We start from the raw sequence: 19,393 nt of genomic DNA on the forward strand, positions 1-19,393 counted from the left end.
ATCCTGGAAATTGATACCTTTATACTTTTATAGTGTTGCAAAATAAAAAACCTTTGTGAGGGAGGAGGAATACTATCAATACTAGTGTGCTTATGTATATAACAACAGAGATATTAATTTACAAATAAGGTTTAATCACTATAATATGGATACTGTACATTGTGACCGTGAAACAAAATATTGCATGTATGATATGAGAAACTGACTAAACTACACATATATTTATAATATTGCAAGATAAAAACTCCCTGTAAGGATCACAGAGGGAATAATACCCTCAAATATATCAAATATAAATATAAGGCAATATTATAGCAATACTGACAGCCTGGAATAAAATATGCTAATCTTAACTCAAAGGTCTATCATCAGAATCAAAACATTTATAATATATATATATATATATATATATATATATATATATATATATATATATATATTCAAATACATATGTGAGTGGAACTCACACACATCTGTATAAAATTGGGTAGATACTGTATACTCACCAATATATAGGAACTCAGTTGAATACAGTAGGTGAAATACTATCGACATACTAAACATAAAAGGCCAACACACAGCATTGATTTTATTAACTCTATGTTTCACAATTATTTTTCTTTTTCATTTCACATTATTCTCTGATCTATCTATTTTATACTTCGCTGACCATTAACCCTCATACAGGGTAAATATATTCAATAATAAAGGCACTGTAGCCAATGAACATGTAAGATTTGATATCTGAATTTTTAAGAATGTTAGAATAAAATTAGATTTTACAACATATTTTGAGGGAATTAGTGCACCCTGAAAGAGCTGATTTCTTTTTTTCTAACGTTGTTTTTTATACCTATTGCTGCAATAATCATTAAGGAACACGAGAAACTACATTAAAACTAGGAGCTGGCTGCAGTGCATGTATAATGTGAATCCGATACTGGCACAAGGATAAGATTTGGCAGTGTTGAGCATGCCTTTACTCATAGTTGCCAAAGTGTTAGACCCTCACTTCTAGAAACAAAACTTATGGGATCCTACTGCATCAGCCAAGCAAGTCTCAATTTTGACAAATAGGCTGAATAAGGGTTATATTTGAAAGTGCCAAAAGCAGTTACACAAGTTCCTCACCTGAGACTGAAGGCAGTAAAGCACCCTTTGTTGCACAAACCGTGAACCTCAGATGTACAAAATCCATCAACATGCAGTCTGAAGAATGCAGAAACCCTGGAACATTGTGAGCATCGCCAATAGCACAGGAACTTGATATGTTTTAAAAAAAAAGTCTTCTTTATATTTTCATGAATGACTTCCAGTGGGCAGGGCACCTAGCATCGACCCATTTTATATGGGCTCCTGACTTCATCTGCTGATTTTGCACTAAAATTGGGTGTAAATTAGGGAGGCCAATACCGGACCATTTTTTCAATCCTGGGATTCGGGATTGAAAAATGCTCAATCCTGGGATTCCCGGGATTGAGTTGGTCAGTGAAATTAATATTTATTCTGTACTTTTTCAAAAATAAAAATGAATGACTAGTACAAATAAAGGTCTGAAAATGACTTGCTTTTATTACCATTTTCAAAATACAAGTATTAAAACATTCAAAGTTAAATTGAAGTTATTCTAGTATATTAAGTCTACAGAATGGTGAATGGTCCCTGATCTGTATCAGCAGCACAAAATACAGTATTAATAATATTTATTAAAGACTAAGAACAATGAAAGAGAAAAAAGACTGGACCCTGACCTGAGTCTGACTATGACCAACTGGCAAACATCCCCCTTGGCCCCATTACTGTATCAGCAGCACAAAATACAGTATTAATAATATTTATTAAAGACTAAGAACAATGAAAGAGAAAAAAGACTGGACCCTGACCTGAGTCTGACTATGACCAACTGGCAAACATCCCCCTTGGCCCCATTACTGTATCAGCAGCACAAAATACAGTATTAATAATATTTATTAAAGACTTTAAGAAGAATGACAGAGAAAAAAGACTGGACCCTGACCTGAGTCTGACTATGACCAACTGGCAAACATCCCCCTTGGCCCCATTACTGTATCAGCAGCACAAAATACAGTATTAATAATATTTATTAAAGACTTTAAGAAGAATGACAGAGAAAAAAGACTGGACCCTGACCTGAGTCTGACTATGACCAACTGGCAAACATCCCCCTTGGCCCCATTACTGTATCAGCAGCACAAAATACAGTATTAATAATATTTATTAAAGACTTTAAGAACAATGAAAGAGAAAAAAGACTGGACCCTGACCTGAGTCTGACTATGACCAACTGGCAAACACCCCCCTTGGGCCCATCACTGTATCAGCAGCACAAAATACAGTATTAATAATGTTTATTAAAGACTGTAATTATTAAAGAGCAAAAAAATACAAGAATGGACTTGAGCAGGACCACCGACTATAAATCTCACATGAAAACAAACATATGCTTATTTACTGCGCAAGTCCTTATAATATGATCATAGGAAACAGAGTGTGTCAATAGTTTCATCTCCCAGGCGTGTGCGTACTTTGGTGCAAATTATGCCAGCTGCTGAAAAAGCACGTTCTGCCTCAACAGATGTAGCCGGAATGGTCATCAGAAATTCATAAGCCTTTTGAAGACATAACCCACAATTTCCATTGCTTTCAAACAATACCATCTCAGTCTTGATGGCTTTAGTCAAATCCTTCTCCTCATCAGACTGACTCTGTCGGAAAGAAGGTTGCGTCAAAGAATCTTTCATTGCCAGTTCCAGTTGTTCTTGTAGACTTATTTCAACTTCACAGGAATGTTCATCTTCAGAATGGTTGTTCTCAATCTCATTAATTAAACTGCGAGATTCAGTAACTTGATTACATTCAGTTGACACGACACCACCACCACCTCCAGACATAGACGGATTGAAAGAATGGAGATGTAGCAACAATGCTACAACAGCTCTTTTGACTTCTGACGATTTTGCAACAGTGAATGTGCTGTCATTTGTGGCCCGTGGATTATTTAAATATTGCAGAATCCCTGCAAATTCATTCCTACGTTCACTTATCCTGGCACGAACAGCAACTGCAAGGTTCTTCGCCAATTCGGAACACTGTTTTTCCAGCTGTTGAAGAGCAAATTTTACTGCAGCATCAGCTGTGATGAGGTTGATATCTCGATGACACAGAGCTTCTACAACGAGTTTGACTGGCTGCAACGCTGTCACAATTTCCTGCACACTCTCAAAATCAGCATCTGTTATGTGAACTTGAGACTTAACATCAATCATCGCTTTCAGGATACAGCTCCTTAAACGTATAACTCTACTTAACATTTCAAAAAGACTATTCCACCGTGTCTTGCAGTCAAGTATTAGGTTCAGCTCTTGCCCAATTTCAGCTCTTACGTACTTCTGCAGTACATCATCGTTTCTCGTTGGTGACCGTCTGAAGATTTTAATGACCATCCTAATCCTCTTGACCAGGGTCTGGTAATCTTCTGAGAGTTCTGCGATGTCATCAACATTGATGTCCGTGACTTTAAATTCATCCTCCTCATCTTCATCATCTGAATCATCAGATTGGATGTTGGCCATTGAAGCTGAAGGACTTTCAGGGCGCTTGTACAATACATCCATAACAGCTAAATGGATTCCATGAGCATAGCACAGCTGCTGTTTGGCAGATATGAGCCGGCCCACTTTTTTCATTACACTGGCACCATCAGTACAAATACCAACAATATCATCTTGGAGCGAAAGTCCAAATACAGAGAGTTTCATTTCAAGAAGGTCCACACATTTTTCAGCAGGCATTGATCCTAAGATTCGAACCATACCAAGGCTCCAGAACTGAGCTTGCCCAACATGAACACTATTATTCATGTACCGTTTGTTGCGAGTAGATGTCCACTCATCAAAAGTTAGACTGAAGCGTTTTCCATCTGCCTTCAGCTTTGCAAGTTCACTTGCTACGAACCTTCTCGTCATCTCTCCATGTTCCATGACAAGTTGTTTTATTGTTTCTTTTGATTTGGGGAGCGGTGTAAATCCCTGCATCTCAAGACCTTTTCTAACATCAGGTGACGTAATGAAGATACGGAATGGCAGTCCGTCACACGCAACCATTCTGGAAAGAGTAGCCTGTAGTGAATTTTCTATATTTTTTACAAGAAATTTCAATATAGGCCCAACTGCAGCATCAGGGCTTTTTTTCTTTGTTCCAGTAGTCAGAGCAGAGTCAGACTCTGTTGCATGAGCGCTCAATGTATCACGACCAGCAACATTTGACCATTTTTGTTGTATATACATTTTGTGCATTGTCTTGAGGTGCACATGCAGGCCTTTGGTAGAGCCGCCACCACCACATTTCAGAACTTTTCCACAATCTTTGCACTGAGCTGCTTCACCTGTGGCTTTCTCACGTAAAAAATAATTCCACACTCCTTCAGACTTATAAACAACATACTCTACTACTGGTAGTTTTGATTTTGAGGCAGTCATTGAAAACGATGGTCAGGCTAATAGGTCGTCCAGGGTCCAGTCCAGTAGGAGGAGGTGGTGGTGGTGGTGGTGGTGGTGGACTGGTGAACCAAGGGGCCAGGGGGCGGTGTCAGGTCAGGGTAGAGTCTGCTTCGTTCAATAAGCCGGGAGTCGTTATGGACCGGTACTAAGCAATCCACTGTCTAAAAACAAGCCAAAGTTCCAAATCCTCATTCCTGAGTGACAAACAAAAAAAAACGAGGTAAAATAAAACAAAGACTTGAAATAAAGTATTTTGGATTTGCATTAGTTAAACAAAAAAACAAACAAAAAAAAAACCACTACATAAACGTCATGCGTTCGCGATGCACTGCATGTGCCGAGTCTACCGACTGCCGAGTCTCTTCCCTATTCAATCTTATCAATATTATTAGCATAAAAAATAAATAACCAAAATCAGAAGAAAAAATAATGTATATAAACACACACACTACAAAGTACACACACCATGCAAGAAATAAAAATCTTTGACGGCCCCAGCCTCAGCCCAATCAAGACCATAAATAACACAACAACAACAGGAATAAAATAACATTTATCATGGCTCAGCAGCACAGGCCCACAGTCTGAAAAAAAATAATATTATTCCTATGGGCCTGTGCTGGGCCATGAATGATATTTTATTCCTTTGGTGTTATAGGGTTCAGCTGAGGCATGGCCCCCCAACACCACAGGTATGAAAATATAATAAATAACATTCATGGCCCAGCACAGGCTTACAGGAAAAATAGGAAACTTTCATGACCCACGGCTGGGCCCAACACTCCACCACAGCAAGCAATAAAATAACATTTATCATGGCCCAGCAGCACAGGCCCACAGTCTGAAAAATAAAATAAAAATATTATTCCTGTGGGCCTGTGCTGGGCCATGAATGATATTTTATTCCTTTGGTGTTATAGGGTTCAGCTGAGGCATGGCCCCCCAACACCACAGGTATAAAAATGAAATAAATAACATTCATGGCCCAGCACAGGCTAACAGGAAAAAGAGGAAACTATCATGATGACCCACGGCTGGGCCCAACACTCCACCACAGCAATAAAATTACATTTATCATGGCCCAGCAGCACAGACCCACAGTCTGAAAAATAAAAAAATCCTTTTTTTCCTATGGGCCTGTGCTGGGCCATGAATGTTATGTTATTCCTTTGGTGTTATAGGGTTCAGCTGAGGCATGGCCCGGGCCCCAACACCACAGGTATATTAAAAAAAAATAACATTCATGGCCCAGTACAGGCCTACAGGAAAAAAAGGATATATACACAACAACACATACATAATCATCTTCAAGGCCCAGCATCAATTCACCAGAATATTAGAAAACTGCTGCCCCCTCCCCCGGGCCGGAATAAAATATCCGTACTGACTATTATGCGGCTGCCTGCAAGTCACCCTTATGAGTGACAGACAGGCACAGGCAGCTCTCACCCCCAATGCAGCTACTTACTGTGTGTTGTCACCAGGAGTGGGATTGTGTGGGTTGGGGGCTGGGGCCCTCTGGGCAGGTGTCTCCTGGTCCTCTCCTCTCCTCTAGGCTCCACTTAAAATGGCCGCTGCTTCACTGGGCGCTGGGATGGGCCCTGGGTCTGGAGGACTCTGGCAGCAGGACAGGGCTCCCTCCCTCCTTCTCCCTTCATTTCAGTGGCAGCTGGAACTGGCAGGCTACTAAAGAAAAAAGTGAGTGTGAGTGAAGGCAGCAAGGGTGCTTCACCCACCATCGCACACCAAGCTGGCCGCGAGGCTGGCTGCGTCAGTGTCACTGACAGAAAGCAGCCAGCAGCTTTCCGTCTCCTTCACCCCCAACTTCTACTTACTGTGTACCGCCATAGTGTGGGGGTGAGGGTCCTGCGACTCCTGCCTGTCTGAGGGGGGTCTGTGCGCCGCCAGCAGCACCGTCCATGCTGCAGGCAGCCATCCTCGTCCCCTGCTCTCCTCCACTCCGGCCTCCGCTTAAAATGGCTGGCGGGAGTGGCTGAAGGGGTGGGCCAGCGGGGGTCTACGCTGCGTGACCTGTGACGTCACGCGGCACCCTGCATACAGCCGAACACAGCGGGCTGAATGAAATGCGCATGCGCCGTTTAATCCCGAAAATACCGGGATTGGAAGGCGCAATCCTGGGATTACAATCCCGGTGTTTTTGGGGCCAAATCCTGGGATCCCGCCGATCCCGATCCCGGGATTGGCCTCCCTAGCGTAAATGCGTGGGGTCGCTCGGGACTGTTGGAGGTAGCTTTCTCAACATCTTTGTGGAGTGTATGATCCTGAAATTGAATCTGGAGACCCCTTATTAGCAGAGGAGGTAAGCCTGCAGAGTTACAGGCATTCATGACCTCCCTCGGACATCTTTGGGCACAAAACCTAGAAGGAATATTGATTCTCTCCTGCTACGAATATACATGCTCTTGCTGTTTGGCCCATCTAGGGACTGCTCCTGTGAATCTCTTTGAAGTACCAACTTCCCTGGCCTTATATCCCATTACCATCACTTCTCCAGTGGCGCCTGTCATTCCTGCGGAAAGGGAACCCTGGCGTGTAGTATGGTTCAGCCCTTTCATTCATGACCTTCCTCTTACCCTCTTTGTGTGGCTCTCTCTATCCAACTCGCAGTTTTCTTTTCTGTTTTTTTAACTGTTTCAGACAATTTTACACAAGAAGCATTCACGGCTCTCACTGATCTATGCATGATTCTCCAAATATGCCAGCGAAAAGCTGGTCTATTTGATAGTTCTATTTCAAAACAAATTCCATCCTTTTGCATCAGTGTTTGTGTAATGTCGGCAGTGATTGAGAATACGAATACTTGGTAAATTCCCGTGTTCTATGAAGTGTATGTGAAAAACCAACTGTGTTTGGTTGATGGTGTATTAATTTGTATTTGTGTGGATGGCCCTAAAACTGAATACAAATTAGCCCAACACTGCCATGTTTATCATTCAGTAAATTACCAAGATGCATTTTCATCCAAAAATTTAATCTCAGATGGAATCGGGAGCTTAATAAATTTCCCTAAATGTCTTTTGAGAAATTGGGAAAGACAATATAAAACTATAAAGAGGTAATACAATATATAGCTCTATATTTATATATATATATATATATATATATATATATATATATATATATATCTCTAAAAAAAAAAAAATATATATATATATATATATATTGGAACAGGTGAAGTGGCACTCACTATATATCCAAAGTCATCTGCTGGGGTGCCAAAATTCCAGGGAGAAACTTGTATCCGCAAGGTCCCGTTATACATTCAGTTCAATATAAGGAAGGCACTCACCTGACTTGTAATGCAAAAAAATTGTTTATCAAATCTCACATCAGCAGCTTAATCGTGGTTGGTCAACCACGATTAAGCTGCTGATGTGAGATTTGATAAACAATTTTTTTGCATTACAAGTCTGGTGAGTGCCTTCCTTATATTGAACTGAATATATATATATATATATATATATATATATATGGAAAAATGGAGAGATAGGGTTCGGCGCTCAGTGTTGCTAAAAAATGGTAAATTTAAAAGCCAAAAAATATATACATGTATAAAATTTCCTGCACTAATCCCTTGCTGTTTTTGAGTTAAGTTAAACTCCTTATCCTTTTAATACTTGGTCCTGACTTTTATGTTTGTATGTTTTTATGCTTTTTATGTTTTTTTCAAAAAAACTTGTTTTACTCTCATATATATTAAAAAACCTTTTTTATAAATTTTATACATGTATATATTTTTTGGCTTTTAAAGTTACCATTTTTTAGCAACACTGAGCGCCGAACCCTATCTCTCCATTTTTCTATACGCCCAGCAGTGCGATACCAGCACTGCATACTTAGGGCCCGGCAGACACCTTTAATGAGGTTATGTGTGTTTTATTATGGTAATGTTTAAACAATTATAATCTTATTTTAGATTATTTTCTTGAGATCATACTTCACAAGTGGCGCTATACCTCCCCCCTTGTTTCTCTCTCTATATATATATATATATATATATATACCATATCCAAGAAAAGACGGCACTGGAGGCAATTAGTACTGAACAAAAAACTGTGTATTGAAAAGTAGCGACAGCTGTTTCAGGGCAACAGCCCTTTTCTCAAGCAAATACACCAAAGTCAGTACAAAAAACTTTGGTGTATTTGCTTGAGAAAAGGGCTGTTGCCCTGAAACAGCTGTCGCTACTTTTCAATACACAGCTTTTTGTTCAGTACTAATTGCCTCCAGTGCCATCTTTTCTTGGATATGGTGCATTGAACCCTTTGCTCTGACATGGAGGCTAGCTGATTTATTTTATCAATTGAGTGCCGACTGACTTGCATGTGTATATATAAATATATATATATATATATATATATTCCATAGACAAAAAACCTTACGGTTTCACAGGTCCCATTAAGGCTTCTTACACATGATCTGGCATTTCAGAAACCTGTTGTGACTCTTCCACTCAAACTCCAAAAAGCAATGAAATTCCGATTATTAAGGCTGACGCCTTAATGGACGTGTTCCTTGCGCAATACAGATATGGTATGCCATCACAGCCTGTGGGTAAGTTTAGATTCAGCACTCTCACAGAGTGAGATTGCTGTCACTCACACAATGGTGGAGCTGCTAATTCACAGATTTGTGTGCTCATTGGAATACACACATGCAGTCTATGCAACTGAAGGTCTGAGCGGAAGACAAAGATGCTCGGATGAGGTAAGAGTGTTGTTGATTGGAGGGAGAACACAGAGCATTGTGGATGGGGGTGTGTGGATCGAGGGAAGACTAGGTAGCATTGATGGGTGGGGACAAAGAAACACGGGATAATTCAGACTGCAGCGACCGCAGTCTAAATTAGTTTGTGGGGTGCGAATGCGCAATGGCCGCACTGTGCATGCGTACCCGGGAGCCCAGTGAGGGGAGGGGGAGGGCCTGACATGCGGGGCGGACAAGCCCTGTGCTGGGCGTCACATCGCATGTTAGAGTAAATGATTGTAGATGTGCGAAATTTGGCATATCTACAATCAATTCTGAATTGATTGTAGATGGGGGGTTAAGACAGATGGGGGAAAGACAGTTGCACAGATGGTGAGGAGACAGCTGCGTGGATGGGTGGACAGTGCCGTGTGGATGAGGGGGAAAAAGCAGCACAGATGTGGGAGGGGTAAGAGCAGTATAGATGGAAATAAATGGCATGGATGAGGAAGGCAGAGCAGCATGGATGAGGGGAATACAGTCCCAACATCGGAGGGGATAAGTATTTTTACCTCCCCTTGGGGGGTGGCAGCTAGGCCTAATCCTTGGGTGGGTTGGATAGGGAAACCCCCCCCCCCCAATAGTGACCCACGAAACTTACCTTCAGGATGACAGCTATATGAATAGGGTAAGAGTGGTGTGGATAGGGGGTAGATTAAGCAGCAAGTATGGGAAGGGAGACAGAGCGGTGCAGATGGGGGAAATGGTGCAGATGGGTTGAAAACACTGGCACGGATGGGTAGAAAACTGGTGCAGATGGGAGAGAAGACAGTGTGCCCTGTACTGGAGGAGACAGAGTGACGTTGAAGAGGGAAACACTGAGCAGCACAGAGAGAAGGAAACGGTGGTACAGACAAGGCACAGGTGGGGAAAGACAGATGGTACAGATAAGTTAGTACAGACTAGCACAGATGGAAGAACACAGCAGTAGGGATTGGGGAAGACAGGGCAGCATGGGGGTGTATAGGGGAAGTAAGTGTAGATGCATAGACCGTAGATGGGGTATTATAGTTTTAGCAATTAACCAAGATGTTTGAGGGAGCTAAATCTGTAGACTAAATGAGATGGATGTATGGAGTGAGAAGGCTGTTGTAAAATGGTGGGATTGTTGTGGTGACCGAATGGGATGGTTGTGGGCACTGTGTGGGATGGGAGCTCCACAACACTGCTCAGACCTTCAGTTGCATAGACTGCATGTGTGTATTCCAATGAGCACACAAATCTGTGAATTAGCAGCTCCACCATTGTGTGAGTGACAGCAATCTCACTCTGTGAGAGTGCTGAATCTAAACTTACCCACAGGCTGTGATGGCATACCATATCTGTATTGCGCAAGGAACACGTCCATTAAGGCGTCAGCCTTAATAATCGGAATTTCATTGCTTTTTGGAGTTTGAGTGGAAGAGTCACAACAGGTTTCTGAAATGCCAGATCATGTGTAAGAAGCCTTAATGGGACCTGTGAAACCGTAAGGTTTTTTGTCTATGGAATTTCATAGCTTTTTTTCAATTTATTTTTTGTAATTCAGAAATGTAAAATTTCACTGTAAGAATAAACATTTGATTTTTTTTAAATGTTTAACAATAACACACCCCTGGCAACAAGCATTTCCCCTGGCCACAAGCATTACAAACCCCTGAAATGAGTATGACACCTGTCCCAGAGCATGAAATCCCTGGCAATGAGCAAGACAGCAAGCCTAAGAAACCCCAGGGAACAAGCATGACACCCAGCGTGTAGAAGCTTTACTGTAGGGCATAATGTATCACGAGCATTAAAGTGTGGGGCATATGGTGCAGTGTGGGGCTTAATATGGTGAAAATTTTTTTTTCCCTGTGGTGGCCAAGGTCTGTTGGTGCAGGGCCAAAAACTGGGGTGTAAGGTAGTCTTTTCTGGTGAGGTCATGCCCATTTTAATGAGCACACGCCCCTTGCCTGGAGCACAGCATTATGCAGCTTTTACATTTCCACAATGGCGGAACAGCGAAAGAGACACAGACCACGGGCAGCATGAGAGAGAGAGAGAAAGACCAGGGGCAGCAAGAGAGAGACAGACAGACCAGGGGCAGCGAGAGAGACAGAGATACCAGGGCCAACGAGAGAGACAGAGACAGACAAAGGAAGTGGCGGAATTAGAGAATAGTGGGCCCAGGTGCAACAATATGCATTGGGCCCCTCTCCCTTACTAAAATTAGGGATCGCATGAACCACAAAAAAAACTGTAAGTGGGTGACTGAAGTAGGGGAGACAGGGAGATAGTATGCAAGTAAGGCAAGAGTGACAGGTAGATAGTGGGTGACTGAGGCAGGGGTGACATGAACATAGTGGGTGACTGAGGCAGGGGTGACAAGTAGAGAGTAGATGACTGAGGCAGGAGTGACAGGTAGAGTTGGTGACTGAGGCAGGGGTGACAGGGAGATAGTGGGTGACAAGGAGATAGTGGGTGACTGAAGCAGGGGTGGCAGGGAGATAGTGTGCGAGTAAGGTAGGAGTGACTGGTAGATAGTGGGTGACTGAGGCAGGGGTGACAGGGAGATAGTGGGTGACTGGTGAGGCAGGGGTGACAGGGAGATAGTGGGTGACTGAAGCAGGGGTGACAGGGAGATAGTGGGTGACTGAGGCCGGGATGACAAGTAGAGAGTAGATGACTGAGGCAGGGGTGACAGGGAGATAGTGGATGACTGAGGCAGAGCTGACAGGGAGATAGTGGGTGACTGAGGCAGGGGTGACATGGACATAGTGGGTGACTGAGGCAGGGGTGACAAGTAGAGAGTAGATGACTGAGGCAGGGGTGACAGGGAGATAGTGGGTGACTGAGGCCAGGGGGACAGGGAGATAGTGGGTGACTGAGGCAGGGGTGACAGGTAGAGTTGGTGACTGAACAGGGGTGACAGGTAGAGTTGGTGACTGAGGCAGGGTGAGAGTGGGTGACTGAGGCAGGGGTGACAGGGAGATAGTGGGTGACTGAGGCAGGGGTGACAGGTAGAGTTGGTGACTGAACAGGGGTGACAGGTAGAGTTGGTGACTGAGGCAGGGTGAGAGTGGGTGACTGAGGCAGGGGTGACAGGGAGATAGTGGGTGACTGAGGCAGGAGTGACATGGACATAGTGGGTGACTGAGGCAGGGGTGACATGGACATAGAGGGTGACTGAGGCAGGGGTGACAGGGAGATAGTGGGTGACTGAGGCAGGGGTGACAAGTAGAGAGTATATGACTGAGGCCAGGGGGACAGGGAGATAGTGGGTGACTGAGGCAGGGGTGACAGGTAGAGTTGGTGACTGAACAGGGGTGACAGGTAGAGTTGGTGACTGAGGCAGGGTGAGAGTGGGTGACTGAGGCAGGGGTGACAGGGAGATAGTGGGTGACTGAGGCAGGAGTGACATGGACATAGTGGGTGACTGAGGCAGGGGTGACATGGACATAGAGGGTGACTGAGGCAGGGGTGACATGGACATAGTGGGTGACTGAGGCAGGGGTGACAAGTAAAGAGTAGATGACTGAGGCCGGTATGACAGAGAGATAGTGGGTGACTGAGACAGGGGTGACAGGTAGAGTTGGTGACTGAGGCAGGGGCGACAGGGAAATAGTGGGTGACTGAGGCAGGGATGACAGGGAAATAGTGGGTGACTGAGGCAGGAGAGACAAGGAGATAGTGGGTGACTGAGGCAGGGGTGACAGGGAGACAGTGGGTGACTGGGGTGGTCTTCTGTTTGCCGGTGGCCGGACTCCTAACGATCAACATACTGGCGCCGGAATCCCGACCGCCGGCATACCGACATCTTTTCTCCCTCTTGGGGGTCCATGAGCGCCCTGGAGAAAGTATAGATAGCATGGCGAGCCACCGTGCGTGCAGCGTGGCGAGCCCACAAAGGGCTCATTTGCGCTTGCCCGGGTGTAGCAGGGTATGCTGGCGGCCGGGCTCCCGTCGACCAGCATACCGGCGCCGGAATCCCGACCGCCGGCATACCGACAGCTGGGCAAGCGCAAATGAGCCTCTTGCGGGCTTGCCATGCTGCGGGCACGGTGGCTCGCCACGCTATCTATACTTTGACTGAGACAGGGCTGACAGGGAGATAGTGGGTGACAGGTATAGAGTGACTAAGGCAGAGGTGCAGAAAGATGGCGTCCGCAGTGTGCGACCCTGTCCCAGTGGTTTCCCTCCCTGGCTCCCCACTCACCTCACCCTGTGATCCAGGCTCTCTCTTTAAGCAGTGCAGCAGGTGTGCGAGCACACCTCGGGAGGACATGAGAAGGCAGCAGCAGCACCCTCCACATATGGTACTCTCCACGATGTAATGGTCAGGCCGGCCCTGTATATACACTCACATAGTAAAAGACAAACATATAGCAAAACATACATACACACATATGACAAAACACACAAACAGCTAAACACACATAGCAAAAAATAAGATTTTACTCACCGGTAAATCTATTTCTCGTAGTCCGTAGTGGATGCTGGGGACCCCGTAAGGACCATAGGGAATAGACTGGCTCCGCAGGAGATAGGGCACTCTAGAAAAGAATTAGGTCTACTGGTGTTCACTGGCTCCTCCCTCTATGTCCATCCTCCAGACCTCAGTTAAGGAAACTGTGCCCGGACAAGCTAACATTACAAGGAAAGGATTTTGGAATCCAGGGTAAGACTCATACCAGCCACACCAATCACACCGTATAACTTGTGATAACCAAACCCAGTTAACAGTATGAACAATACAAAACATCAGATAACCTGATGTAACATAACATAACCCTTTGTTAAGCAATAACTATATACAGTATTGCAGAAGAAGTCCGCACTTGGGACGGGCGCCCAACATCCACTACGGACTACGAGAAATAGATTCTTATTTTCTCTAATGTTCTAAGTGGATGCTGGGGACTCCGTAAGGACCATGTGGATTATACCAAAGCACCCAAACGGGCGGGAGAGTGCGGATGACTCTGCAGCACCGAATGAGCAAACTCAAGGTCCTCCTCAGCTAGGGTATCAAACCTGTAGAACTTTGCAAATGTGTTTGATCCCGACCAAGTAGCTGCTCGGTAAAGTTGTAATGCCAAGACCCCTCGGGCAGCCGCCCAAGAAGAAGCCCACCTTACTTGTGGAATGGGCCTTTACTGATTTCGGAGGCGGCAATCCAGCCGCAGAATGAGCCTGCTGAATCGTGTTACAGATCCAGCGAGCAATAGTCTGCTTTGAAGCAGGAGCACCCAACTTATTGGATGCATACAGGATAAACAGCGACTCCATTTTCCTGACCTTGGCCGTTCTGGTCACATAAATCTTCAAAGCCCGCACTACATCTAGTAACTCGGAATCCTCCAAGTCCCCTGTAGCCACAGGCACCACAATAGGTTGGTTCATATGAAATGATGACACCACCTTGGGCAGAAATTGTGGACGGGTCCGCAATTCTGCCCTGTCCATATGAAAAACCAGATAGGGGCTTTTATGTGACAAAGCCGCCAATTCCGACACATGCCTGGCTGAGGCCAGAGCCAGCTGCATAACCACCTTCCACGTGAGATATTTTAACTCCACAGTTTTTAGTGGTTCAAACCAGTGTGATTTTAGGAAACCCAACACCACGTTAAGATCCCAAGGTGCCACTGGAGGCACAAACGGGGGCTGTATATGCAGCACTCCCTTCACAAAGGTCTGAACTTCAGGAAGAGCTGCCAGTTCTTTTTGAAAGAAAATGGATAGGGACGAAATCTGGACCTTAATGGATCCCAATTTTAGGCCCAAAGACACTCCGGATTGTAGGAAATGAAGGAACCGGCCCAGCTGGAATTCCTCTGTAGGAGCCCTCCGGGCTTCACACCAAGCAACATATTTTCGCCATATACGGTGATAATGCTTAGACGTTACAACCTTCCGAGCCTTTATAAGCGTAGGAATAACCTCATCCGGAATCCCCTTTTCTGCTAGGATCCGGCGTTCAACCGCCATTCCGTCAAACGCAGCCACGGTAAGTCTTGGAACAGACAGGGCCCCTGTTGTAACAGATCCTGTCTTAAGGGCAGAGAACATGGGTCCTCTGTGAGCATTTCTTGCAGATCCGGATACCAAACTCTTCTTGGCCAATCCGGAACAATGAGAATTGTTCTCACTCCTCTTCTTCTTATGATTCTCTGTACCTTGGGTATGAGAGGAAGAGGGGGAAACACATAAACCGACTGGAACACAAACGGTGTCACTAGTGCGTCCACAGCTATCGCCTGAGGGTCCCTTGACCTGGCGCAATACCGCTGTAACTTTTTGTTTAGACGGGACGCCATCATGTCCACTTGTGGCAGTTCCCACCGGTCTGACACCTGTGTGAAGACTTCTGGATGAAGTACCCATTCTCCGGGGTGGAGGTCGTGCCTGCTGAGGAAGTCTGCTTCCCAGTTGTCCACTCCCGGGATAAACACTGCTGACAGTGCTCTTACATGATTCTCCTCCCAACGGAGAATCCTGGTGGCTTCTGTCATCGCCACCCTGCTCCTTGTGCCGCCTTGACGGTTTACATGAGCCACTGCGGTGATGTCTGATTGAATCAGCACCGATTTGTCTCGAAGCAGGTTTACTGCCTGACTTAGGGCGTTGTATATGGCCCTTATTTCCAGGATGTTTATGGGCAGACAGGTCTACTGACTTGACCACAGGCCTTGGAAATTTCTTCCCTGCGTGACTGCTCCCCACCCTCGGAGGCTCGCATCCGTGGACACAAGGACCCAGTCCTGAATGCCGAATCTTCGGCCCTCGAGAAGGTGAGCACTCTGCAGCCACCACAGCAGAGACACCCTTGCCCTGGGGGATAGGGTGATCAGCCGCTGCATCTGTAGATGTGATCCGGACCACTTGTTCAACAGATCCCATTGAAAGGTCCTCGCATGGAACCTGCCGAAGGGAATGGCCTCGTATGATGCCACCATCTTTCCCAGGACTCGCGTGCATTGATGCACTGACACCTGTCTTTGTTTTAATAAGTCTCTGACTAAGGTCATGAGCTCCTGAGCCTTCTCAGTCGGGAGATAAACCCTCTTCTGGTCTGTGTCCAGAATCATGCCCAGGAAGGGCAGACGAGTCGTAGGGATCAACTGCGACTTTGGGATATTCAGAACCCAGTCGTGTTGCTGTAACACCTCCTGAGAGCGTGCTACACTGATCAGCAACTGTTCGCTGGACCTCGCCTTTATAAGGAGATCGTCCAAGTACGGGATAATTGTGATTCCTTGCTTTCGCAGGATCACCATCATTTCTGCCATTACCGTGGTAAATATTCTCGGTGCCATGGAGAGACCAAACGACAACGTCTGGAATTGGTAGTGACAATCCTGTACCACCAACCTGAGGTATTCCTGATGAGGTGGATAAATCGGGACATGCAGGTAAGCATCCTTTATGTCCAGCGACACCATAAAATCCCCTTCTTCCAGGCTCGCAATGACTGCTCTCAGCGATTCCATCTTGAACTTGAACCTTTTCAGGTAAACGTTCAGGGATTTTAAGTTCAAAATGGGCCTGACCAAACCGTCCGGTTTCGGTACCACAAACATTGTGGAATAATACCCTCTCCCCCGTTGAAGGGGGGGGGGGGGGACCTCCACCACCACCTGCTGGAGATACAATTTGTGAATCGCAGTTACCACCAACTCCCTTTCTATGGGGGACGTTGGCAGAGCCGATTTGAGGAAGCGGCGAGGGGTATCTCTTCAAATTCCAGCCTGTACCCCTGGGATACTATCTGAATAACCCAGGGATCCGCCTGTGAGCGAACCCACTGGTGGCTGAAATTTCGGAGACGCGCCCCCACCGACCCTGGCTCCACCTGTGGAGCCCCAGCGTCATGCGGTGTACTTAGTTGAAGCCGGGGAGGACTTCTGTTCCTGGGAACTAGCTGTGTTATGCAGCTTCCTTCCTCTACCCTTGCCTCTGGCAAGAAAGGACGCACCTCGGACTTTCTTACCCTTCTGTGAACGAAAGGACTGCATTTGATAATACGATGCTTTCTTAGGTTGTGATGGAATAAATGGTAGAAAATTTGACTTTCCAGCCGTAGCTGTGGCCACTAAGTCCGACAGACCTTCCCCAAATAATTCCACACCCTTGTAAGGCAAAACCTCCATGTGCCGCTTAGAGTCGGCATCACCTGTCCATTGTCGAGTCCACAGGCCCCTTCTGGCTGAAATCGACATAGCATTTATCCTAGAGCTCAGCATGGCAATGTCCCTCTGAGCATCCCTCATATACAGGACAGTGTCTTTTATATGCCCCAGTGTCAGTAATATAGTATCCTTGTCCAGGGTTTCCATCTCTTCAGATAACATATCTGCCCATGCTGCTACAGCACTACACATCCATGCCGACGCAATGGCCGGTCTAAGCACGGTACCCGAATGTGTGTATATGGACCTTAGGATAGCTTCCTGCTTTCTATCTGCAGGATCTTTTAAGGCTGCCGTATCCTGTGACGGTAGCGCCACCTGTTTAGACAAGCGTGTCAACGCTTTGTCTACCCTCGGGGCGGATTCCCAGCGTAACCTGTCCGATGGCGGGAAGGGGTACGCCATTAGCATCCTTTTGGGGATCAGCAGTTTCTTATCTGGTGATTCCCACGATTTCTCACATAACTCATTTAATTCATGAGACGGGGGAAAGGTCACCACTTGTCTCTTTTCCCCAAACATATTATCTCTCTTCTCAGGGACAGGGCTTTCCTCAGAGATGTGTAACACCTCCTTCATAGCTATAATCATATATCTTATAGCTTTGGCCATTTTAGGTTGTAATCTGGCCTCCTCATCATCGACGCTAGAGTCAGACTCCGTGTCGATATCTGTGTCAACAACCTGGGATAGTGGACGCTTTTGAGACCCTGACGGCCCCTGCGTAGCAAGATCAGACTGTCCCAAGGCTTCTGCTTTATCTAGCCTTTTATGTAAGGAATTAACATTCTCATTTAAAACCTTCCACATATCCATCGAATCCGGTGTCGGCACCGGCTGCGGCGACACCACACTCATTTCCTCCCGCTCCGCCTCCACATAGCCTTCCTCGTCAAACATGTCGACACACGCGTACCGACACACCATACACACAGAGGAAGCTCTTTTGAAGACAATTCCCCCACCAGGCCCCTCGGAGAGACAGAGAGAGAGTTTGCCAGCACACACCCCAGCGCTATATGACCCAGGAAAAAACACAGTAACTCAGTGTTTACCCAGTAGCTGCTGTATTATCTGTTTTGCGCCTAAATTTATGTGCCCCCCCCTCTTTTTTCACCCCTCAACCGTGATTCTGCAGGGGAGAGTCTGGGGAGCTTCCTTCCAGCGGAGCTGTGAAGAGAAAATTACGCTGGTGAGTGCTGAGGAAGAAGCCCCGCCCCCTTCTTGGTGGCTTTCTGTCCCGCGATTTTGTGTGAAAAAAATGACGGGGGCTCATGCAGACATACAGTGCCTACCTGTATGTCTGCTTACTTTTGCCAAAGGTACCTTATTGCTGCCCAGGGCGCCCCCCCCTGCGCCCTGCACCCTACAGTGACCGGAGTGTGTGGTGTGCTGTGGGAGCAATGGCGCACAGCTGCAGTGCTGTGCGCTACCTTGTTTGAAGACTGAAGTCTTCTGCCGCCGATTTCTTCATCTACGCCGTGCTTCTTGCTTCTGGCTCTGCGACGGGGACGGCGGCGTGGCTCTGGGATCGGACCGCCAATGGTTAGTACCTGTGTTCGATCCCTCTGGAGCTAATGGTGTCCAGTAGCCTAAGAAGCGCAACATATCCCGCAGTTGGTAAGGTTTGCTTCTCTCCCCTCAGTCCCACGTAGCAGAAAGTCTGTTGCCAGCAGAAGCTCTCTGAAAATAAAAAACCTAACAAAATACTTTTCTTTCTCAGCAAGCTCTGGAGAGCTCACTAAGGTGCACCCTTCTCGTTCGGGCACAGATTCTAACTGAGGTCTGGAGGAGGGACATAGAGGGAGGAGCCAGTGCACACCAGTAGACCTAATTCTTTTCTAGAGTGCCCTATCTCCTGCGGAGCCCGTCTATTCCCCATTGTCCTTACGAAGTCCCCAGATCCACTTAGGACGTTAGAGAAATGGATTTTAATACCTACCGGTAAATCCT

The 19,393-nt window shown here is 45.9% G+C and overlaps 1 protein-coding gene across 1 annotated transcript; it reads right to left on the reverse strand.

Moving 5' to 3' along the window:
• Window positions 1–1,582: 1,582 nt before the first annotated feature.
• Window positions 1,583–7,595, reverse strand: LOC134932045 (uncharacterized). Its single transcript, XM_063926072.1, has 2 exons — window positions 5,989–7,595; window positions 1,583–4,714 (listed from the first exon to the last, which is right to left on the reverse strand). Exon 2 carries the CDS (start codon window positions 4,497–4,499, stop codon window positions 2,496–2,498), a length of 2,004 nt encoding a protein of 667 aa, XP_063782142.1. The 5' UTR covers window positions 4,500–4,714; window positions 5,989–7,595; the 3' UTR covers window positions 1,583–2,495.
• Between the last annotated feature and the right edge of the window lie 11,798 nt (window positions 7,596–19,393).

The sequence above is a fragment of the Pseudophryne corroboree genome, chromosome 6, assembly GCF_028390025.1.
Source record: "Pseudophryne corroboree isolate aPseCor3 chromosome 6, aPseCor3.hap2, whole genome shotgun sequence".
Taxonomy (NCBI): Eukaryota; Metazoa; Chordata; class Amphibia; order Anura; family Myobatrachidae; genus Pseudophryne; species Pseudophryne corroboree.